Here is a 24,450-nt window from a genome sequence, read left to right on the forward strand (position 1 = left end):
TGGTGAATCTTTGTCCAGACATTTAAAAACAACCCAGAGAATCGTCTCATTGATATAGCTTTATTCTCTTGTACATTATATATATCATACTAAAATAAACACAAGTTAAAAAAATGAACAAAGCAACTGTACAAAAAAATGTATATATACTACATCTTAATTACAGAACAGTCTACTGTCCAAAAAAGGCACTAAATTCTGAAATGGGCAATACAGTAATTTCAAACATAACTAGATTTGAGATTGATACAACAGCATTCAGTCCTCTTTTTCTGAGCTATACTGGGATGAAGTGGAAGGTGTTTTCACTGGGGACACACGAGGACATGTAGACATGTTGACCCTGACACACCACGAGAGGATTCCCCTTCAGAGCGAGCGCTGCCACCGGAGGATACACGACACGGGTGACGAGAGCCCGGTTCAGGTTCTAGTCTGGTTTGTTTTTTTACTTCTTGAGCACCTGAGGGTTCGTTCTTCCGTCCCATAAAACATTTCTGCTCACATAAAATACTGCTGGATTAAAACTTGCACTTGCTAGCGGGGGCATGGCGTCTCTCAAACACTAAGGCAATTCATTTAAAAGTGTCTTAAAGTGAGAGAATAATCTCTAAACGCACTCTTTGTAGGATTTTCCTTCCACCGACGTCCAGTTGTTACAATACTCTCTGTAAGGATACAGAACGTCACACCAAACTCCACACGGAGAAATCATCGTACGGAAAAAAATGTTAATGTCAAATAGTGTTTTATATTATATATAAAATACTATGTGCTTGGCAGTCAATTCTTAAAATATGTACACGCTTCTCTTTAGATCCTTCAGCTTGAGGTCTTTAAAGGAACAGCTCGCCTCGTATTTAAGATTTTGGGGGCGTTAATAACCAAACAAACAATCAGTGAGTCGGCTCCTTGTTTCCATCTCTGCTTCAGTCCAACATGAACAAAATGGAACTTGGCATTTGTATTTCCATAAAACCTTAATGGAATCAGTATCTGATGATAATTTATGTAACTGCAGTCGTCATTTAAATTTTAAACCTCTCCTCGGAGCTATATTTGATTAATTATGCACGTGTGTTTGTTCGAAGGAGGTTGACATTAAAACACTAGATTTCATGATGGAGTTTGGTGCGGCGTTACTTCAGGTGTGACGTGATGTTGGTGTGAAGCAGCTGTATTTACATGATTCTTCACACCTGCCCCACAAAAACAGTCCACTGAACGTCTGACATTTTCAAAACGGAGGCTCGGGGGAAGGAAGATTACATTTTAAGCTTATTCAGGAGCGATTCTTTTTCTTTTTAATAAGGTGCATCGTTCATCTTTCACAAAATAGCTTTCTACCTCGGACACAAACGGGGCGGGGGGAGACTGTTGTTCAGTCAAATGAGGGATGATACAAAAAAATAATAATTTGGTTTAAATGAGAACAAAAATACATCAGGAGAAAATTAAAAAGCATGATTAATTTAACAATAAAAGCATGTTTCATTTCAAAACATATGTCATTCTTTTTTTGTACATTACCATATAAAATGAGTATAAATACATACTGTTTTTTTGTTGTTTTTTTATCTTTCAACCGTTTACTTTTTGAAACACAGATCTGAGTCACTGTGTTCGCAGCTTCGTACACACAGAAGATTTCAATAGAGCTTTTACTGGACCAGAACACGGGCCGATACCGGAGAAATCCCACGAGCAGGATCCAGATATCACATCGTTCCATCTCACCAATGTCCGTATCTAAAAACGCGAGGAGTTACATCAGATTTCTGGCTAACTGCTTTAATCAATCCTGCCTAGAAGAAGAAGAATATTTTCCCAGGTCTCCAAAACCTTCTTCAACGCATCAGTTTGAGTTTTGGGAAATATTCTGCTCAGACTTCCTGCTGAGAGTTTGATGAGAAGATCAATACTGCTCGTGTCTGTGCGCCAAAAATTAGACAGTTAGCTTAGCATAGAGACCAGAGACAGGGTGAAATAGCTAGCCTGTCTCTGTCCATGTTCAGTCTATCAAAACGAAGGATTTTAGAAGGTGTCATGTGCTGCGAGCTAAATGTAAAGCTAGAGCAAAAGAGGACAGCTAGCCTAGCGCCGTCCAGCGGTAAAAAACCTTTCTACCAGCACCTGAAAGCTCGCTTATTAACCTGTTGGATCATCTGTAAAAGTATTGAAAGTGCACCAGAAGTCACTGCGCCGAAAAACAGTTTGTCAGCTTGGCATTTTTAAACCAAACATTAAATATGGCTTTAATAAAAACTAAATATATCAGGTTAACCAGCCAGTTTTAGAGGCGCTAGAAGGGTTACGAGAGTTTTTACCTTTGGACAAAAGCCACTTCTGCTTCAGTCTTATGTTAAACTAAGCTAAGCTAAGCTAGGCTAAGCTAAGCTAAGCTAACTGTCTCCAGGCTCAAACTTCATCATGTTGGTTTCATTCTTCTTATCGAACTCTTGAGGAAACAGTGAATACGCCTCGTGGAAATCAGTCAAACACTGAGAGCAGCTGATACGTGATAATTAGCGAGCTTTACCGGATCAGAACACAGAACTTTGTCTCTGCTTCTAGCGTTCTGATGATGTTCAGTCAAAGATGGTTTTGGAAAGGTTTAAATGTCTTTGATTCCTTTCAAAGTGGTGCTTTTACCTTTGAGGCTATATGAATTAAATTAAACTAAACATCAAAAACTTTCCACAGAACTTCCTCTGATATTCTGAACCATTTCCAGTGTGGGTCTGGGTCTAATTTGGTACCACCGATATTAAAAAAGGAAATCTTCTGACAGCACATTCTTGAAGCTATTACAAAGAGGCAGCGTCACAGAACAAGTAGTAAATAGCTTAGGGGGTATTTTTTTTTTAATCGTTATACATCTGGCTGCTAATACCTTTCTATCTTTACAGACACAGGCCTGCTGTAGTGTCACGCCGGCTCAGGAAGCTTCACTGAGGATGAAGAACGACCTACAGACGCCAAAGGAGTTCGCAGAAATCGCTTTGGATGAACGCTAACATCATCTTCAGATCCGTCTTAGCTTAGCCTCTTAGCTTTCTGCTCCGAGCATCGTTTTCCTTTGGCATGGACGACATTAAAAAATAAAATAAAATAATAAAAAAAGCACGATTCCCCTTATAAGATAGCTTAAGTTTGCTTGATTATCACATTGACCCTTAACTGATTCTCATAGCCTCGAGTACTTAACATTAGTGGCACTGGGAAGCTAAATAACAAGGCAAGATGATTGTATATCCAGTCACCGTCTGGGCTAAAAAACATCAGGGAGACGCCAGTGAAGGAGCTAAAACCTCTGCTGCTGTCGGACGAGACGTTAAAGTCTGGCTTTTTTTTTTTTATGCATACTAAAAAAGCTTCTTCCTTGTTGTCAGGAAAAAAACTCTGAAACCTGCCGTGTTCTGCAAAAAGTAAAGGAGTAGTTGTCTGTGTGAAATTAAGGCTACTTCTTTTTTAGCTGACTTTTTAAAGAGGTTTTCGTCCAACAGCAGCTCTAGTGTAGGAAAATAAAAAGCCACTCTGCTGAGGAATGATAACTACAGAGGGGAGGAGACAGTGACTGGACACTTCCGTCTGCCGGTATCATCCTTTCTCATCGCCTCGGTGCTGACGGGGAGAGATGGAAGGCCTCGCCGTCCATCTTCCCCCCGACGACAATGACTGGAGGCTGCTCTTCTGATGAATTGCACGATGAAGAGGTTGAAGTTTGAGGGTTATGTAGGCAGGTAGGTAGGTAGGTAGGTAGGTAGGTAGGTAGGTAGGTAGGTAGGTAGCACACCATGAGGTGAGTGTGACTGAGAACCATAAGAACCATATATATATTATATATACAGTACACGTTATTTTTCTGAGGTTGACGCTGAGGTGAGATAGACTGAGGATCGGCTCAGACAACCAGGCTGGAGAGGGAAGAGGAGAGGAAGGAGCAGAGGTATCCTGTGAGGAGAGAGTGTGTTCAGGAGGAAGAGGGGGGAGTTCCTGGGAGACACAATCCAAGACGAGGATCAACGTCTTGGTTTTTTTTAAAGGACCCCTGTTCTTCTTTCCGTGGAGCATTTTCACAGAGATCAGAGGATTTATAGTGACACATTTCCGCCAGCTGTGTCAATATATTGGTGTGGAGTGGAGTGGAGTGGGGGTGGGTGGGGGGTAATTACTGTTTACATGGACTTTGTGGGAGGAGGGAGGCTGAGAGAGAGGGAGCAGTCGGCGGGGGGCTGGCTGAGGGACAGATTCAGAGGGTTTACTAAGTAGCATTATTTTGGTCTCTTTTTACAGCCCCGTCTCGCACCTTTTTCTACACCTCCTTCCCTTTTCTCTCTCTCTCTCCTCTCGGACCGCCTCCCTCCGTCCCAGGTCCTGTGCAGTTCATTCGTCCTCCAGGGACTCCGTCTTGATGTCGTTGGGGACCCCTCCGGTTCTGGACAGCGCCAGGATGGTGTGGTTGACGGCAGCCATCTCCACGGCCAGAGAGATGGGGTCCTGGTGCTCGCTGTGTGCTGCGCTGTCGTCCTGCGACAGAGAGGGAGACGACACAGCTTCACCAGGCGTGAACAAACACCAAGACACAGGAATTCTACTTCTGCATGTGAATTATTCTCCACCTGTCCTTTATTTTCCTGCTAAGTTCCTACAAGCTCGCTGACCTACTAAACCCCCTCTGGAAATCATCAGCTGTCCAATGATAGCTTAGCAACTGCAGCTCTGGCTTTGTTGAACGGTGCTTTGTTTTTTTTCAGCCTTTCCCAAATGGATAAAACACGAGAGCACGTGTGTGAGGAATTACACGAATCACACGTTGTGTTTATCGGCTCTCATGTGAGGTTTTAGCGCATCAAGCGACGACATCCAGCATCAGATCCACTTTTAAGCAACGTGCTGTCTGATTGCTGTACACTGGCAGCTATTTAAAGCCCTGCAATCAGAGTGTAATTGTGATGAAGGGACCTCTTTTAACCTCCGTCTGATCTGACGGAGCGGCCTTGGCCTCTTTTTGGACTGCAAGTGGTGAGCAGCGCCTCGACAACCACCGGCTAGAAGAGTGAGTGATGAAACGCTGATCCAGACAGATCGGCACGGTGGCACAAACTGTTAGCGGTTTCACACTGGCAGGGCTCCGGCACGGTTCTGGTCCCCGAACGCAACTTTGAACCGGCCGACGCGTTCAGACTGAAAAAATAATTGGTTCGGAACCTGAAAAGTCGGTTCTCAGCGGAACCTAAAAATAGTTGTTTTTTCCTTGGGAACCGTGACATCATCAGTGGGCGTGTCGAGCAGGAAAGAAGGAGGGAGAAGGAAAGAAAGAGAAGACGAGGGAGAAGAAAAATGTTCAGTGGTCGGCAGAAGAAACTAAGTGTTTGGTGGCGATTTGGGCACCACCTGAATTCCAGGAGAAATTAGAGACCTCCACAAGAAAGAGCAAAGTATACAACAAACTTTCAGAAGAGATGGCCAAGGCTGGGTTCACCCGAACACCAGACCAAATAATTAAAAAACTGAGCAAATAGCTGCAGTAACAAAACAAACGCTCGTAAATAATCCAAACCAAACCAGTGCCAGAACCAGAAACGTGCCAGTGTGAAACCGCTATGAGAGAGAATGAGGACCGGACCTCATCTGCCTGTGGATGTACGTGCAGCGTTGTGTTGTGGAGAACACGCCGGCAGGTTGGTGTGTGGATGTTACCTGTGTCGGTGAGGTGGGCTCCAGTCGGTAAAGGCCAAAAGGTCGGCTGAGAGGTCTCTTGTCAAAATATGGCAGGTCACAGGCCTGCAGGAGAGAAGATCTATGTTCACCTTGTTCCATTAAAAACAACACAATCATTTGAACTGTTTGACACGTGTCTTGTTCTCTGGATGACAACACTGCCTGGTTGATTAAACAGACCCTGTGTTCATTAATCATTAGCTTCAACGGTTAACTGGCTGTTTCACGTTCTGCTGCTCTGACAGGAGAGTTTGCATCGACAGTAAAAAGCTCGAGGGCTCAAGCTGAAAGCTCGGCGTTCACCGTGAAGGTTTCTACAATCACACACAGCGCTGCTGCGTTTCCATCGTCCGGCCAAAGTTTCCACTGGTTACAGGAAAAAGGAGACGAGATCCAGTTCTGTTAATTAATGTGCCCGGAGCAGAAGCTTTGAGCAGCCATTTATTTTATATAAAATATGATATTATTTGGGGTTCATCTGAAAGAAAACAGCAGATCAAATGTTCTTTGGTGTGAATTTGTGAACAGTGATGCCGCAGGGCTCAGCTGCAGACAAACACCACATGCTGCTCATTTTAATTATTAACACAACTTTGACCAAAGCGAGGAAACTAATGAGGAAAGTCAACTGATGTATTGTATAGCTGGAACAAAAAAAGACATGCAAAATGCATGATCACACTTGACGAATGAATGGAATACTGAGTGCTGTCCAAGAACAGCCCGTTTGCCAGGGGATGGATGTGAATGGCTGGCAAGAAGCTGATCCATAGAAGCAAAAGGAATAAAATAAAAGTTCATAAATAAAAAACATACAGACGTGAAGCAGTGGGACAAGAAGACCTGACCTCTTCCTCTTTCATCAGACCAGTCGTTTACAGTCCCGGCTGTACAAATGAATCTCAATTTTTTTTTTCACGTGTCTCTCAGGATCCTTAATCTATGTCTACCTGCTCTGAGAAGTCGTTTCCATCGATGTCGTCGCTGTTGGAGTGTCCGCCTGGACTCTGGACGTCTATCCCATGACTCTCCAGGATTGTGGCTTCTTGGAGGAAGAGGATGGATCATTAGATTTATGGTGGATGACTAATAATTTCCCTCATTACATACTATAGAACAGTGATTCCCAACCTCGACTTCGTGGAGAGATTTCTCTACGTTTATGTAAATGAGGGGGGCAGAAAATAGAGCAGCACTTTACATATAATCAATCATCACCTCTATGACTCAATCAGTAAACATGAGGGATCGTTAAAGTCCACTTTACAGCAGAACTGTTGTACTGGATCGAACAGATGTGTCCACTGCAGCATCTGAACACTGTGACAGAACTGAGAGCATGAAGGAGCAAAAAACTGAAGTCTAACCAACCAATCACGTACAGGTCGGAGATCGATGTCAAGCATTTATCTATTACCTATATTAGTATATAAGTAATTAGCCGTAAGCGATGATAATGGTCCAAATACTTAAAAACTTATCTGAAAGTGATGAAGAGATGGTACAAATCATAATTTAAAACATTGTTTGCCAAAAATAAAAGGATGATCAGTTGAAATCGTGAGTTTAAAGTAGGTTAATGGATAAATGTTGAAACTCCAGGCGGACGCTGAACAAACCAAACGGCCTCGACCCAGAAACAAAATGTAAGAAAATCCATTTTTATATAATTACTGTGATGAAAAACATCCAGTTTAAAACAAATGGACACATTTAAATCAGTGACAGATGTGTTGGAGGGACACTTCAGCTCAACTCACTCGACTGTTTCAGGAATTAAAAAACAAAAAAAACAGGTTGGGAACATCAGACTCGACACTGAATCTCCATTATTTGTTCCTCAGAGGAGAAAGTGGTGGAGCTTCTATTTTACAAATTTAATTGACTGCTAGGATTTTGTGATTTTGTGTGCCAGAGGTCACTACAGATGTTCGGTGACAGATTAACAAGCTACTAACTATTGTGATGGAGTGAATTAATGCTGAGCCATTCCATGCAAAAGAAAGTTGTAACTGCTGTTATTAAATATGAAATAGTAGTGTTAACACAAAGGGATGTCACTACATGTTCAGTGGATGCGATCAGAAGTGTAACATGGACATTTTGCGGTCTCTCCTGAAAGCCACATTACCAATGTTGGCCCGTCTCTTGATCTCCTTGCGGCGGTTGGCGAACCAGTTGTAAACTTTCAGGGAGGTGACTCTCTCCAGGTCGGACAGCTTCTTCCCTGAAACAAACCACACGACAGTCTGAGCGCTCGTTCATTCTCACACTGTCGCTGTGACAATCATTTTGTCTGCAGCCTGTTCTGATCTTTTCATTTCATTCTGGGTCAGGTTTTTTATTCTCGTAGTGCTTTGAATTCTGCTCTTTCATACATTTATAATCACTGATGAAGCTTAAATATCTGTTGAAAAGAAATGACTTGATCTCGCTGCATGAGGCCGCACAGACAGGACACACAGACGTCACTACAATTTACATTCAAGTCAAAGAAACATGAGATCCGAGACGCTCCGGACACAAACAGTCACATCTGAGAAACTGTAACAAAGGAACTTTTGGCAATTTATCATAAAACTGTTGCAGATGATTGCTGATTAACTTTTGGATTCATCGGGTCATTGTTTCAGCTCTGTAGCACTTTATTTAACACATCAGTGTGTAACGATGCCTGGCTGACAGATTGAAGGAGGCTGTTGCCATGGTAATACTGAGAATATTAACATAATAAAACAGGAATATTTGTCTGTTAAATAACGGCATCACGTTGTGTTCCGACAACTTTCCTGGTTGGAGTGTTTGTACCTGGTTTCTGAATAACAGCGTTGCAGGCGTTGGCTATCTCCTCCCGTTTGGCCTCGTCTGGGTACTGGTTGTCGTTGAAGTAGCTATAAATAGCAGAGGAGTCACACTGATTAAATTAATTTCACTACACAAGGACGATGTCAACAAAGCAGAGTTACTGCTGTTTGTTATGTGTGCAGCACAGCCGAGCCAATATTGAGACTCTCTGACACGCCCGGCCGTCGCCTTGGACGAGCTGCAGTGTTTCCTCAACTCCATGTGGAAATAAGAGACAAGTTACGAAACAAACTCCCATTTATGATCTTTAATCTCCTGCGCTTCCCTTCCCCCTCACCCCCTCACCCCCTCACTCACCTCTCCATCACAGCCAGGCACTCTTTTCTCCAGGTGAAGCGACTTCCTCGACGCAGCCGGAAGGTACCGGGGGTGGTGGTGAGGGGCGGCGGGGTTTGCCTCCACTCCATCTCCTCCATAGGTAATGGAGCTGGCCTCATGTTAAGAGTGGCACCTGAGGATGAGGGCAGCAGAGTCACTTCTTGGTAACAACTGAAGATGGCACATGTGTCAGGAAGATTTAAGCCGCCGTCAGCTGTGGGAGCCGTCCTCAGGCGTGTTTGTGGCCTTGAAGGACAAACTGTGCCAGTTAAAGTTAAAAGCTGGTAGTAATGTGTGAACTGCCACAACAGACAGAAAGCCCATCCCTTCACGAGAGTGTGAGAACGCACGTCGCCTTTCTGCAAATCTCACAATACATTTTGATTATAGACTCGACTGAAGAGTGCTGACGAGGACGCCGCTGCATCGTCTCAAATCACGAGCACAGCAGAAAAGAAAAGCACACAAAAGGTTTCGTTTGCTCTCAAACTCATAAAACTCGACACGTTACAGCTAAAAGCTGAGATGTACAGTCTTACAGGGTCAGAAGCTGACGTGCTGGATCATCACAGAACCTGACATGGACTCTGTGCATGAACAGGGCCTAACTGGGTCGCCCTGCATCGGCCCAGGTTATCAGAACACACTGGCATGGATGGGGCATCAGTTTTCCCTGCAGCAGTGATGGAGGCGTGTGTGCGGGGCTGGGCTGAGATGAGCTGGGCCGGGCTCGGTCTGGCCATAAATAGCATAGAGCAGTTTCCACTGCTGTCTGTGTTGGCAGGGCTCCACCGAGGAACATGCCGCAGAGGCCGAGGCGTGGGATGTCTGCTGCCTGGCTATAGGTGCGCACACGTATGTGCTGCAGACGCCAGCAGGAGGCCTGTTGTTCTGTTAACCATTTACAGTCAAGTGTGGATTTAAGGTTCTGTAAGACTCATTTTCATAGCAGCAAAATGAAGCTTAAATCTGCTTGATGAGACTTGAAAACAACAACATTTGCGTGTCAGGTGCTCACATGAACAACAGACACGCAGGCCGGTCATCTATCATCAATAACTCCAGCTGTAGAACGTAGCTAACAGGAATATGTTCAAATTATTTCAAAAGCGACTCGCATTGCTTCATTCTGCACCGCTTTCTTAACACTGTCGCGATGCCGCAAGCTAGCAGGGGAGGACGGATTCCTCGTGGTAACAATACTGTCGTACACTTTGTATCCAGAACACTTCCTCACGTTAGTCTGCAGACGGTTTGGACTCGTGATCGACATCGTGTGTACAAACGAGTCAACAGTCCCTTTTCCATGAACCCTGTGACGGACCAGAACAACAGCTGTAACTGTGATGGCTCCACACAACAGAAATGGCGACAGTTTCAAAGTGGTTGGAAGTAATAAACATTTACAAATACTCTGTGTTCACTACAACTGGCTGAAGTTTGACTAAAACTAATGCACATTTTTGTCAGAAGACCAGAACCAGCTGACTCGAGGTTGCTCCGACATCTGCAGCCCTCTGTCGTCTCCACCGGCCTCAAATTCATTTAACACTCCAGGAATCTTCTGCTGAAGTGTTTTTTGGGGAATGGAGGCATCTCACACACACACACTGTACGCCACATCTCACTGTACCACACACACCATCAGGCGCCGTCTCATTAACAGTCCGAGAGGAAACTGCTGGCAGCAGAGAGTTTCCCTGCAGTCGTCCTCCTGCTGCGATCAGTGAGGCTAAAGTTTTAACCTCCTCAGTTTCTCTTCATCTCCTCAGCCACAGCTCTGCACCAGCACTCACAGCGACCCAAGCAAACTAGTTTCTCTTCTGACCTTGATGTCTACAACAACCACGCTGGCATTGTTAGTCTTAGTGTTAAATCTCTGCCCTCTCACTCTCATGGATCTCTCTCGGCACTTCCACCTTTCTGAGCCGCAGTCCTTGGATAAGCTACACAAACACACAGAGTCAAGAGCGAGCAGCGCGAGGCTTCAAACACTCAGATGTACCTGGTGTGGTTTTCTCCAGCGTGTACCAGCGGTAGAAGGCCCTCTTCTTCTGCTCGCTCAGGTCGGAGCCGTGCTGCAGCAGCCAATGGGAGATCCTGCTCTGGCTGATGCCTGGAAAGGAGCCAGACATCAAATTACAAAAAGAGCGTTTTTCATCGAGCTCCTGGAACAATTTACGAATTATAGACAAGCATTGGAGGTTTTCAAGAGAGACAGAAGGGAATACAAGAAGGAGGAAGTGTTTTTCTCTCTCCCTCCATCGCTCTGAATCTGCGATCACACGTCTCTCTCACAAGCTGCAGCTACAGAAACACTGCCGGGCTCGTCTCTGCTGGGCTGAGAGGGAAATTAGGGTTTTAGCTTGATACTGATATTTTTGTACCAGTTCTTGTGATTCTTCAGCATCTATTTTCATGAATAAAAATCCTTCTGAATCTCAGTCTCTGCATGGTAACTAGGGGTGGGTATTGGCAAGAACCTCACGATACGATACGTATCACGATACTTTGGTCATGATACGATGCGTATCACGATATTGCGATATAAATAAAGATGAAAAATCAAGTGCCTGTATATGTACATCAGATGATATTGATCAGAGGACAAATTGAGTCAAAACTATTTCATTTAAAACAGGCTCTCCATTTAATTAAATCCCATGAAATTTCCGGGCAGTAATATTCTCTTTGTCCAGCTCGTTGTTCTTGCTATCTCTCTTAACTTTGAAGTCAAAGTGCTTCCAAACGTCAACTTTAAATTGCGGAGGCGTTGTTAACTTGCCATCCATTTTGCAAAGACCTCAGCCACTCTCTCTACTACAGAAATACACCCGCCGCACAGCAGAGTCGCTCTTAGGCGATATATCGATATTTGGAGTTGAAAAATCGATATTATATTGGGCGGCAAAGTATCGCGATATATTGCCGTATCGATATTTTTGCCCACCCCTAATGGTAACAACACTGAATCTGTATGTAAAAAGATGCAGCTGTCACAGAGAAACCTCTGACAACTGATGAGTGCCCAACTACTTATTTCAAGGTCCCCTTAAAGACACATTTTAGGACTTAACGATATTCTGATTTGTCTGATATGACACTAACACAGATATGTAGAAGTTCCACACTGTGCTTTATTTGCATTGCTTAAAGGGTGCCATATTAATAGAAAGAGTTATTTCCATGTCTGCTTTTGATTATAAAGCAGGTAAAGGTGTTATATAAACACTGAAAGTATTAAAGGGTTCAGACCAGAGAGACTGGACTCAGAAACTGAACCTTCAAACCAGCCGTCAGGACTTCATCAAGGTTGTGATGTCACAGCTGTACAGTCGCTGTCTTTCTCCTCGCTCCAGTTACTGTTACATAAAAACTAAAACATGGAGAAACATGTTGGTGTGTCTGCTCAGGCCTGTAAGAGCTGACCAATCAGAGAAGACTTGGCTTTTTAGGAGGGAAGTTAACGAACAATAGAAATGATCTGCCCGTCGCCTAAAACTGTATTTTTGCTAATTGTCATTTCATTTCTCTGAGTATCTTCAAATGCCTCATACCTCTGAACTCTATACAACCTCAGGTATTAGGTTATCTAGGTCAATAAACAATAATACATTTAAAAAGTAAAAAACATTTGCCTCTGTTACTACCTCCGGTGGAACAAACAGTCCGTCCCACATGTGACTGACAAAGTGTGAAAATGTGGGATTTCAGAACATGCCATTTATTTTCAAAGGGCTGCGAATACAGGTACTGCATGGACAGTATGAGAAAAAAAACAAAACATTGAACATTGAAGTAAAAGTATGGATACAAGATGTAATTCGAACGGGAAGGACGCACATTTAAAAACAACACGACAGGAAACAACATCGTGGTTTCAGAACTGCTACTCACCGGTAACTTGTGCCACCACTGCCTGAGAGATCCTCCTGTTCCCCAGGAACGCCTTGATCTCCTCCTTCACCATGCTGCTGTCCCTCCTGCCGACACACAGAACACGAGAGCACAGCTGAACATCTTCATACACTGTTAGCATCATCTGCAAGTAGTTCAGCAGCATTTTCAAAAAACACTGTTTCTTTATGGATTCAGCACGTTGTGGTAAAAACAGATTTATATTAAAAGACATTACTCAAACAATCCTGATATAATAAATGTGTACAGCATTTAAGGAGCCAGCCCCTCCTGTTGTACAGCGGGACCACCAGGTGGGTGTGATACGGGATGACAGCTGAGAACAAGTCCCACTGATCTCCCTCCATCTCGTCGCCCAGCAGACGACGAGGAACACGAAAATCTCTGTCAGCATAACTGACACGTTTTCATTTCCCGACACTATGGCCAGCAGTTGTCGTCGTTGAGTTTTTCACGTGGTTAGCTAGTGAAAACAAACGGTGGTAGAGGACCAGCCTGACGTTCAGAGGCCCTGTCCTCGCTGCAGAGGTCCAGAGTTTGCGTCCGACCAGCGGCATCGTGCTGCACATCATCCCCCGTCTCTTTCACCACATCCTGTCATCACAGTCCCGTTCTTTTTATTGCCATATCGCAAAATTTGGTATATCGCTACATCCCTTCTGCATCAAATGTAGACAGAAAAATGTCTGAATGTCTGTATGACCAGAATTCAGCTTCTTCTTTTTCACAGGTTAACACATGTGGTGCAAAATGCTGCGTCATAACTTACAGCATCAACGACAAAAAGCCTAAATGTTGTGCTTCAGCCGTCGCTGCTGTGTCCCTTCAGATCAGACTCAGACTGTGTGTCTGGTTTACTGTACAAATAACGACAAACATGTCCGACAATTAAATCTGTTTTGTTCCTATTCATGGAAAACCTGCGAAACCAAGGCTCCATTTTACCCTGAGGTGCAGTTTTGACAGCATTATTATCGATGTATTGTTCTTCTCTTTTCTTTTTTTTACGGCTCCCACATAATCAACGTTGCATTCCAGAGGAACACAAAAGCACCGACTGTGTGAATTTAAATGAACTGAGCCGCAATCAGCTAATCTATATTTTCCAAATGTATTTGGTCGACATATTTCCACTATCTCAGACCTCGGCGGGGGGAAAAAAATAAAACATGCACAGACTTGCAGGAATGGCGGGTGGTGAGTGAACATGTGCAGTCACACAGTGTACCCACCCCGCTTTCTGGCTCCCGGCCACATCCCCTCCCTTATACATACACATACACAGTGAGAAACTAACAAGCTTGTGGCTGTGTTGGATTAATTCCTCATCATGCTATAGACTGAACACTAACAGTGCATACTTCTTATTTAGTTATTTATTTACTTTAACCGCAAGGCATTTCCAGTGGGCGCCTCCCCCCCTCCAAACTTTAACAGCTCTGCTGCTCAAAACATGAAATCGCAGCATCCTTTGAACCAGTCAGTATTCCAGACACAGTCGAAGTGGAGAACACATCAAAGTCTCCGAGTTCTCCGTTAGCTTATTTCTGAAATGAAAATGCGTCACGACTCTTGACATCCAGCATCAATATCCTCCACACCAGCCTCTTGCGGCGCAGCTAAAATTAGAGCTCAAAAACGCTGCTTGTATCGACAGCAGTGAATCAATGTAGCACAAGCTGCTGTACAAGACTGAGGAAGAGTGGGAAGTGGAGGGAGGAGGAGGAGGAGGAGGAGGAGGTGGATGCCAACTCAGAGGCCGAACCCCTGCAGAGACGGAAATGTGCACTTTAAATGAGAGGAAAAAATCACAAGGGCTCTGTGGGGTTGTTGACAAGCTGAAACTTCGTGTCACGCCCCGCCGAGGAGCGACACACTGGAGAGTCCTACAGGCGGAGGGGACGAGGGCTTTTCAACGCTTCTTAACTTCTCGGGCTGTCTAAAGAGGACGTGTAATTTAATGCAGAGGCAGCGTGAATGAGCAACGGGACAACCAGCGCAGAGGCTGAAGCTCTACACGTCTATTCTTACTCCGACTGTTCACGCAGGGGCAGCTGGGAGGCAGCAGCAGGAGAGGGCTTGTAGAAGTGGAAAGTGCTTCGAGGAGGAGAGCAGGTGTATCACATGCTGATCGTCAACACAGAAACCGTCACATTAAAGCTCCTAAGTAGCGACTGCGCAGGTGATTTCAAACTCGTTGTTGTTTGATGTTACTGCACATGATTGTATGTCATGTTTCCAGAGGTGCACGACTGTAATCGCTTCTCTTCCTTCCCACTGAGCAAATGCAAATGTCATCCTGAACCCTGAAGGCTTTTCACACATCTGCTGCAGAATGCTTCCCTTTCATGCAATACCAGTCTTTGTTGACTGGAAGCATAATCGGAACAAGAAAGCCTTTATGCCCGTCTGTTATTACGATACTCCTTCGCAGGGTGTACATCGTTGTGCAGTACATGCTGTACAAGACAAACACGCTAATCGCAACTGTCATGAGGCTCTGCTGCGGGTAGAAATATGGAGGCCGGCACTCTGAGCAGAAAATGTCTGCAAACTCCGTTTTATCTTAATTTGTTCATCTTTAGTTGTCATTTGTTCAGCTTACTGTTTGCACGTGCTTTTCACTGATGCTCAGTTCTGCTTCTGTGTCAAGATGGGTCCGAAACAATCAGCTGATTCATCAATTAGTCAATCAACAGAAAGTTACATCAGCAACTATTGCAGCAAGTCATTCACTGGTTGCAGCTTTGAGTCCATTCACTGAGAAAACAATCAGCAGATTAAATGACAACACAACAGGTTGAGTCCTAAATGTCAAAGTGTTCTGCTGGAGCTGCACCTGCACATCAGGACTGCACCTGTGATGATACCGTCAGTGTCTTCCTGACATATTGCACATATCTTATATATATTATCAACACATCAATGTGACCTTGATGTTGCCTGATGTGTTTACATGCAATCGTTCTGAAAAGAGCCCTGTTTATTGTTTTGGTTGCATGATTTTATACATCTATTTAAGGTCCTTTGCAAACACTTTTCAGCTTTTAATTCCAATGTCAGAACATTAACCCCTTAAGGAACACCGTTCCAACATAGGAACACCCTTGTGTTTGGATGGAAACCAAAACCTGTGTTCCAACCTCTGTAACTCTGTGTCAGTATGTCATAAAATCACACTTACACTTCTAGAAAAAACTTGAGGGTGTTACCTTTCCAATGGTACCAAGCACATCCCTGAGTCTCAAACTATGTGGGAGCTGTCATACTTTTAATTTCGGCATGTCATTTTGGAAAAAGAACCTTAAAATGGGGGTGTTCATTAAGTGGTTAAAGAATGCAAAGTTCCTTGTCTTTGAAAAGGTGTTTATGCATTGATTTTATGTTTAATTTCTGGAGGGATATGTCTTCCCGCATCCAGCAGGTTTCCTCACAGGCCTCTTTAGTGCTTTGTGGCTCACATGGGCCCCACAAGAACACGAGTCTTGAACTGGCTTTTGTCATTTCCCTCTGAAGAATCCTCCTCTAGACTGGAACCTTCACATTTATAATCACAAGACAACGCCGCCAGATAATGTGGCACAAACTGACCAAGTTACACCTCAACACCTCGAGGAAAATAAGACCCGCATGTTAAAGGTAAACTCTCTCAGAAACCACAGAAGTCTCTGATTTCCCAGCTGCACTGGTGCCACCAAACACATCACAACCGATCACACCGACGGTACGTGAAGTTCTCTCTAACCAGAATCACAGACTGGATAAGAAGCTTTTCAGCACAGCTGAGACAAAGTCAGACTCAGACAGCAGAACCCTTTTCAAATCCTGGTAAACATAATCTTTAGCCATAGACTCATTCATTCACATTAGCTTTTGTAGATCAACCAACCACAGATCAGCTACTGTGTTAAGATCCAACAACAGTCCTTCTTGTTAACACTGAGGCTGGGCCTGGTCTCTACATGGCTCTGAAGGCTGTATTACACTAAACTCATGTAATGTTCTCAACTTCTCAGACTGTTGTACTTGTTGTAATTTAATGACAACATCACTGATGATTATTTGCCGAAAATCTCTTTACGTTAATATTTAATATCGAGGCACGTTGTAAACAATACTGTGATTATTTGGTTTTGACGCCTGACAGCAGCAGTTATGAAAGTCCAAAATACAGCCAAGAAATATCACATTATTTAAAGGTCCTAGTAAACATAAGACTTAATGTCCAGAAGAGCGACTAACTGGACTTAATGGGAAGATTTATTTCCTTTTAAGAGTGAAATCTGAACAACAGCTTTTATGTCAGAATGGACAAGAAGTCTTTAAAATGCTCCAGACAAAAAAATGATTCTACCATCAAAACTTTAAAGGCAAACTCCTTCAACTGATGAAGATCATGTGAGATAATCAAAAGATCCAAATTAACTTTGTGCTGAAGTTATTTTCCCAGTATCTGTTTCCAAGGTCATGAAGGAACTCTGTGTTTTTTAATGTGCATGTGTTTCAAAAAGCAGCTGCGTGGACAAACTTCTGCAGAGTTTCGTCCTGGTGCCGTTTAATTCACCCTGACATAAACTCTGCTCTCTTGCCTAATCATCGCAGGACTTACTGGCAATATGGACTCTGACCAAGCAGCCGCTGTAACACAAGCATTTCAAAACTGCTCAAAAAAGATGGATAAGAACCGACAGCGCTGCTTTTCAAAGGAGTTTTCTTGTGTGCTTCATACACAAGAACATTTTGTGGCTCATTTGTACTGTAGATATGACAAAACCTCACATCCACAAACATGATCTAGTCTTGTGCACCATCACCTAATTTCCATCCAGTTCCACAAGCACCAAACTCAGACAAAAGGCTACGAGTACAAAGTTTCCCGTACAAGGTTCAGAGCTCACGACTACTGACCTCATCAGCTCCTCCACCTTGTCGTCGATGTCCAGGTCTTCCTCTGTAGCTTCGAAGCCAAACGCTCGTGCGGCGGCCGCACTGTTCACTGGGTACCTCGGAGGAGACAGCTTCCCGTTGGGTGTGGCAGCTAGGCTATCCCGGCCGTTCTGTGACAGAGCCACCAGTGACACCGGTGAGGGCAAGATGGCGGAAGGCGGCGGCGGCCCTGGAGGCGGGGAGGTGTCATAGCTGTTGCTAGGAGAGGGCGAAAGTCCCCCTCCGCTGCCGAACTGTGTCTGCGTGGCGGTGGAGATTTTGGAGGTGGTGGAAGACGCGGCGGTCGCCGAGTGGTCGCCGGCGCTGCCCTCTGCGCTGTTGTTGCCATTGCATGACACGGAGGTGGTGGTTGCAGAGGCAGTGTTGTTATTGTTGAATGATGTAGTAGTATTAGAGGCAGAGTTGTTGTTTGCCCCGCCCACTCCGTAGGAGGACGAGGAGGAGGAGGAGGAAGAGGTGCGGCGGCCGAACTTGTCGCCGTGCTCCCGGTCCAGCCGGTCCAGAGTATCGAGTGCGTGCAGGATCTCCTGCTTGGTCATGCCGGTGCGACGCAGCCGCTGCAGCAGATCTATCTGCTCAATTGTGAAGCGCGGCTCCTCACTGAACTCAGACATCCTGCTGCTGGACGGGAGACAAGACAGAGAGGTTATGAGACAGAGAAGTAAGAAGAGGAGGGAAAAGGAAACAGGAAATGCAGAGGGAAGTTAAAGGAAGGAAAGTAAGTGGATTATCAAGATCTAGGGAGGGAAATGGGAAGAGAGGAGAAGAAGAGGAGGAGCAGGGAGGAAAGTCAGGCAGAGATGACACAGAAGGAAATGAGAGGATTAAGTGGAAAAGAGTGAAAGGAACGCAGTTGTAGATGAGGAGAAAAATGAGACTGATGGAAAAGGGAGCGAGGCAGAGAGAAGGGTAGTGGAGGGGTAAAGTAGAAAGAGAGGGAAAAAAACTGCAAGAAGAAAATAAAGAGGCAGCAAGTAGGAAAAGGAAGACAAGAGCGAGAGACAGAAGTGTGAAAGAAAGAGGGAGGGAGGGGCAAAGCATAAAAATCAGCTATTTTTGGGAACCAGCAGGCAACACACGCAGAGTGCCGGAGTCACCTTGACAGCTGATGCTATCTTAACATTCTGACTGCCGTTCTTTAAGAGCTACAATATAAACCCCGGCTCTGCACACCACCCACGCTGTATGTTTTTCATAAGCAATTTGCCGTAGCTCAAAATCAATGCAACTGGAATCAGACTGCGGCAGATTTTTTCCATCTTCTGTGCCAGCCCGACCTGTGCTGATATGATAAATGGTTTAAAAGGGGTCACTGGCATTTTTTTGTTTCTCTACATCTGTGTTATTCTCCGCGGCGCAGAGCACAGAAATAACACAAATGTCTTGAGAGAGTACGCAGTGTTTTCAAGTTATCTTAAAAGGAAACTGTAAATATAAGGTTTGTAACACAGAGCTGTGAAAAGGAGAATAACAACTGCTTACATTTGAGACACATTCGGGGGATATACATTCCCTCTGTGCCACGGGGCGGCTTAGTATCATGGTGAACATTAACAAGTCTCTACAGATGTCATTAAGAATTCATAAGAAAGGCTGCAGAAGCTTTAAATCATTATCAAGAATGGTTACACTGCAAAACCTGTCACGTCCCAGGAAGAAGAATTCAACCTGCGCCTGCTGTCAGACTGAGACATCCTGTGTTGTTACAGAGGCTCATCAGCCATGGCAAAGAAATTATTACCCATCCTGGTGAAGTATTTACAAGGTGAACTATTCACTTGGGCTATAGTTAGGTTAACTGGTGTAAAGTCACAGAGCAGTGGAGGTTAAACGCCCCTGCAGGGGAGCAACAGCCCTCCCTGATATAAAGCAATGACACACTGAAAAACACAACTTTATCACTCACTGCACTTCTGTTAACTCATGAAAACACGAGCATCTGAGGTAAAGAAAACTAATGCAACAACTTTTTTAAAGCAGATCTAAAATCACAGCAGATTGTCAGATAACAACGAGGCTGTTTTAAATCATGGAGGCAAAAACAAACAACTGAGGCTTTCTTTCTTACCTAAATACTGGCTGCATGCATTTGATCCTCTCAGACTGAACCGAACTCGTTCTCTGGCAGTGAAGTTTGTTAAATGTGTGTCTCCTCCATGTGTTTGTGTTGTGCTGGCTGTGGGGCCTGCAGCGGTTCGGCTCGGCTCGGCTCGGCGCTGCGGGGCGAACCGCTGCTGATGCCAGCTTTCACGCCCTTTGCCCAACAGCTAGCGCTAGCAAATGTTTCTGTGGTCCAAATGTGACGTTACTTTAGCCCGCTGCAGCCCGCTAACACACACACACCGAACCCCATCGGTTCCAGTACCGCTGCAGCTCTACCCGTCCTGACAACACACACATCGCGGACTACGGCTAGCAACTTAGCACAAGCGCGTTTTGCCAGCGCTCGGCGGGTACGGAATGATTAGCATAACATGCTAGCCATGCCAGCGCTGGTACTAGCTGACGTTAGCCGCCGCCGCTGGCTAGCGACCGTCTGATATTAATAACATCACTGTAGTGTTGAAGATAGCTCAGTACATGACTTACCTCGGTTCAAATCGTCCACTTAACCATTTAACTTTGTAACCCGAGCAGAGACCCGCCGTGTCTTTCCACTGCAGCCGGACAATTCAGCAGTTTGATCACAGTGCCCTGTCCGACCCCTTTCCAAGGATTTCTAATCAGAGGCGAATTATTTGCCTCTCCGCTTTGTCTGTCTGACAACAGCCATATTGACAACTAACACCTCCGAGGAGCTCTGAGGGAACTGTAGTCTCCCTCCCTCACAGGCCGCTACCACGCGGCGGCGGGCTGCGCACTAAAAACTACAAGTCCCTGACACGAGAGCGCGCCAGAGCTGATGGCTCACTGATCTACAGTTGTCACAAAAGGCGATGCAGTTTTTAATGTGACCACAGAGGCTGCTCCCCTTAACCCTCCTCCTCCTGCTGCTGCTCCCCTTAACCCTCCTCCTCCTCCTCCTCCTGCTGCTGCTGCTCCCCTTAACCCTCCTCCTCCTCCTCCTCCTCCTGCTGCTGCTGCTCCCCTTAACCCTCCTCCTCCTCCTCCTGCTGCTGCTGCTGCTCCCCTTACCCTCCTCCTCCTCCTCCTCCTCCTCCTGCTGCTGCTGCTCCCCTTAACCCTCCTCCTCCTCCTCCTCCTCCTGCTGCTGCTGCTCCCCTTAACCCTCCTCCTCCTCCTCCTCCTGCTGCTGCTGCTCCCCTTAACCCTCCTCCTCCTCCTCCTCCTCCTGCTGCTGCTCCCCTTAACCCTCCTCCTCCTGCTGCTGCTGCTGCTCCCCTTAACCCTCCTCCTCCTCCTCCTCCTCCTCCCCCTCCTGCTGCTGCTCCCCTTAACCCTCCTCCTCCTCCTCCTCCTCCTGCTGCTGCTCCCCTTAACCCTCCTCCTCCTACTCCTCCCTCTGCTGCTCCACTTAACCCTCCTCCTCCTCCTCCTGCTGCTGCTCCCCTTAACCCTCCTCCTCCTCCTGCTGCGGCTGCTGCTCCCCTTAACCCTCCTTCTCCTCCTCCTCCTGCTGCGGCTGCTGCTCCCCTTAACCCTCCTCCTCCTCCTCCTCCTCCCTCTGCTGCTGCTGCTCCCCTTGACCCTCCTCCTCCTCCCTCTGCTGCTCCTCTTAACCCTCCTCCTCCTCCTCCTGCTGCTGCTGCTGCTGCTCCCCTTAACCCTCCTCCTCCTTCTTCCTCTGCTGCTGCTGCTCCCCTTAACCCTCCTCCTCCTCCTCCTGCTGCTGCTGCTCCCCTTAACCCCCCTCCTCCTCCTCCCTCTGCTGCTCCCCTTAACCCTCCTCCTCCTGCTGCTGCTGCTCCTCTTAACCCTCCTCCTCCTCCTGCTGCTGCTGCTGCTCCCCTTAACCCTCCTCCTCCTTCTTCCTCTGCTGCTGCTGCTCCCCTTAACCCTCCTCCTCTCCCTCCTGCTGCTGCTCCCCTTAACCCTCCTCCTCCCTCTGCTGCTGCTCCCCTTATCCCTCCTCCTCCTCCTCCTCCTTCTCCCTCTGCTGCTTCTGCTCCCCTTGACCCTCCTCCTCCTCCTCCTCCTCCCCCTCCTGCTGCTGCTCCCCTTAAACCTCCTCCTCCTCCTGCTGCTGCTCCCCTAAACCCTCCTCCTCCTCCTCCTCCTCCTCCCTCTGCTGCTGCTGTTCCCATTAACCCTCCTCCTCCTGCTGATCTTAACCCTTCTGTTGCTGTTCCCTTTAACCCTTCTGTTGCTGCTGCTGTTCCCTTTAACCCTTCTGCTGCTGTTCCCTTTAACCCTGCTGCTGCTGCTCCCCTTAACCCTCCTCCTCCTCCTCCTCCCTCTGCTGCTGCTGCTCCCTTTAACCCTTCTGTTGCTGCTGCTGTTCCCTTAACCCTGCTGCTGCTCCCTTTAACCCTTCTGCTGCTGCTGCTGTTCCCTTTAACCCTGCTGCTGCTCCCTTTAACCCTTCTGTTGCTGCTGCTGTTCCCTTAACCCTGCTGCTGCTGCTCCCTTAACCCTGCTGCTGCTGTTCCCTTAACCCTGCTGCTGCTCCCTTTAACCCTTCTGCTGCTGCTGCTGTTCCCTTAACCCCGCTGCTGCTGCTCCCTTTAACCCTTCTGCTGCTGCTGCTGTTCCCATTAACCCTGCTGCTGCTGTTCCCTTAACCCTGCTGCTGCTCCCTTTAACCCTTCTGCTGCTGCTGCTGTTCGCTTAACCCCGCTGCTGCTGTTCCCATTAACCCTGCTGCTGCTGCTGTTCCCTTAACCCCGCTGCTGCTGTTCCCATTAACCCCGCTGCTGCTGCTGCTGCCTGTACCACCTTACCTGGCAGGCACAGGTAACAGATTACATGTGTAACTTCACTACTTTTACAACTGTGTTCATAAACAAAGTGAAATGTAATGATGTTGGTGGTGCAGTAATCAAGAGTCCAGACAAAAATGAACATCTATATTAAGATAAGTTAATTCTTCATTCGTCCCACAACAGGAAAATGTGCTTTATTACAGCAGCAGAGAGAAAAGTAAAGATAAAGAGCAATCATTTAAAACAGTCATAACAGATAAGTTAAAATATAAGTAGAAAAATGATAAGAAAGAATAATATAATATATGAAAAGATCATCGATTATTCGTCACACAACTGGGACATTTGCTTTATTACTGCAGCAGAGGGGATAGTGAAGATAGAGAGTAATAATTGTTGCAAGAAATAGTAGAAATGGTATTTATACAGTCAAACCACAGCAGGAAGGAAGGACCTGCAATATCACTTCTTCACATGTCCTTCCTTCCTGCTGCATATGTTCTCAGAAGTCATATTAGGGTGTTTTTGTTTTGGCAGAACATGGAACTTGAAACACTTTGTAGAAAATGGATCAGTTTGTATTCAAAGCATCATCAGGCCGACCCCAAAGTGACCACACACTATCACAAGATCAATACAACACGCTGAGTTACCTGATAGATAGAACAACAGCGTCGTCACAGATACAGAATATTCTTAATAACAAGACACAGCAGACGTCCTGTCAGAAGAAGGCCGGTCTTGTAGGGGTCTCAGAGGACGAGGAGTAGATTATAAACCACTTCTCAGGAGGGGAAACCAAGACAAACGGTCAAGGTGGGCTAAGAAATACCAGAATGATACAGTGGATGACTGAGGAAGGTCATAATAACTGATAACATGCAGCAGGATAATGAGTCTAGACACACCTTAATAAAAGCTTTGCAGGAAGACCAAAGACGAACAAAGTGTCTAGACTGTCCTGGACTTTCCTCCTCAGTCACCTGACCTCAACTCCACTGAACATTTATGGGGGCACTTGAAGACTGACAAAGCCGAGCCGAGCCTTCTGTGGCACAACAAGAAGCTTTGTGGAATACTGACGCTGAGATAACACGAGTCATCAAACGCAAAATAGAAGTTTCTTGATCGCCAGCTTATGTCAGGTGGTTAATCAGGTATAAGGTGCAAAGCAATCACATTTGGCATCATCTCCAAAAGCAGATTCAAAACCTTACAAACAAACAGAGCTATTTATATATTCTTAGTGCTTAATGTTTGAGGTGCGAGCTGGTTACTCAGCTGGTTCAGGTGGATGAAGGTCAGCAATAAGGAGAAATTAAAAGAGGCTTTACTCTGGAGGGGAAATGGATCCAGGTGGCTAACTTAGCATGCGCATCAATTAGGCAGTTGGACTGAAAAAAAAACAGCCCATTTAATATTTTTTGCTGTGCTGTTTCTGCCTCATTTCAGCCTGCACCTGCTTTGCCTCTGCATAGATGTTGCAGTTAAACTTTTCATATAATTCTCTGCACTTTACATAAAAGCAGGTTTAGTGACACTAAGCTGCCCTTTTTTAAAAAAACTATACTGTTACTTACTCGCTGTCTGGAGTTTTAATCGAAGACACAGCTTGAATAAAATGGAAAGTGATGTTCAGCGTAGATAGAAAGATGAACATGCTTCGTGTCGGGTACGATCGATGGTACATCTAATGCATAGTTTGACCCGGAGGTCACGCTGGAACATCAGAACCGGGCAACGCAGAGAACAAGTGCTCTGCTCTCCTTTAATAACAAAGTGCTTTTGAAGAAGACAGACCTAACCTGCCACAGTGGAGGTGTTAAGTAGTCAGAAGCTTTTTGAAACATTCGTA

The 24,450-nt window shown here is 45.6% G+C and overlaps 1 protein-coding gene across 6 annotated transcripts; it reads right to left on the reverse strand.

The window, feature by feature from the left end:
* Nucleotides 1-41: 41 nt before the first annotated feature.
* On the reverse strand, nucleotides 42-20,769 carry hmbox1b (homeobox containing 1 b). Of its 6 annotated transcripts, none has more exons than XM_030405770.1 (10): nucleotides 20,362-20,769; nucleotides 17,734-18,390; nucleotides 12,805-12,890; nucleotides 10,913-11,023; nucleotides 8,887-9,040; nucleotides 8,533-8,615; nucleotides 7,856-7,951; nucleotides 6,675-6,769; nucleotides 5,704-5,787; nucleotides 42-4,530 (listed from the first exon to the last, which is right to left on the reverse strand). In XM_030405770.1, the coding sequence occupies exons 2-10, from the start codon at nucleotides 18,384-18,386 to the stop codon at nucleotides 4,387-4,389; spliced, it is 1,506 nt and encodes a 501-aa protein (XP_030261630.1). In that variant the 5' UTR covers nucleotides 18,387-18,390; nucleotides 20,362-20,769; the 3' UTR covers nucleotides 42-4,386. The 6 variants fall into 6 exon arrangements, with proteins under 6 accessions (XP_030261630.1, XP_030261629.1, XP_030261628.1 ...); XM_030405769.1 differs by having other exon boundaries at nucleotides 17,734-18,393; nucleotides 20,362-20,768; XM_030405768.1 differs by lacking the exon at nucleotides 20,362-20,769 and adding an exon at nucleotides 19,841-20,307.
* Between the last annotated feature and the right edge of the window lie 3,681 nt (nucleotides 20,770-24,450).

This window comes from Sparus aurata, chromosome 22 (assembly GCF_900880675.1).
Source record: "Sparus aurata chromosome 22, fSpaAur1.1, whole genome shotgun sequence".
Lineage (NCBI taxonomy): Eukaryota > Metazoa > Chordata > Actinopteri > Spariformes > Sparidae > Sparus > Sparus aurata.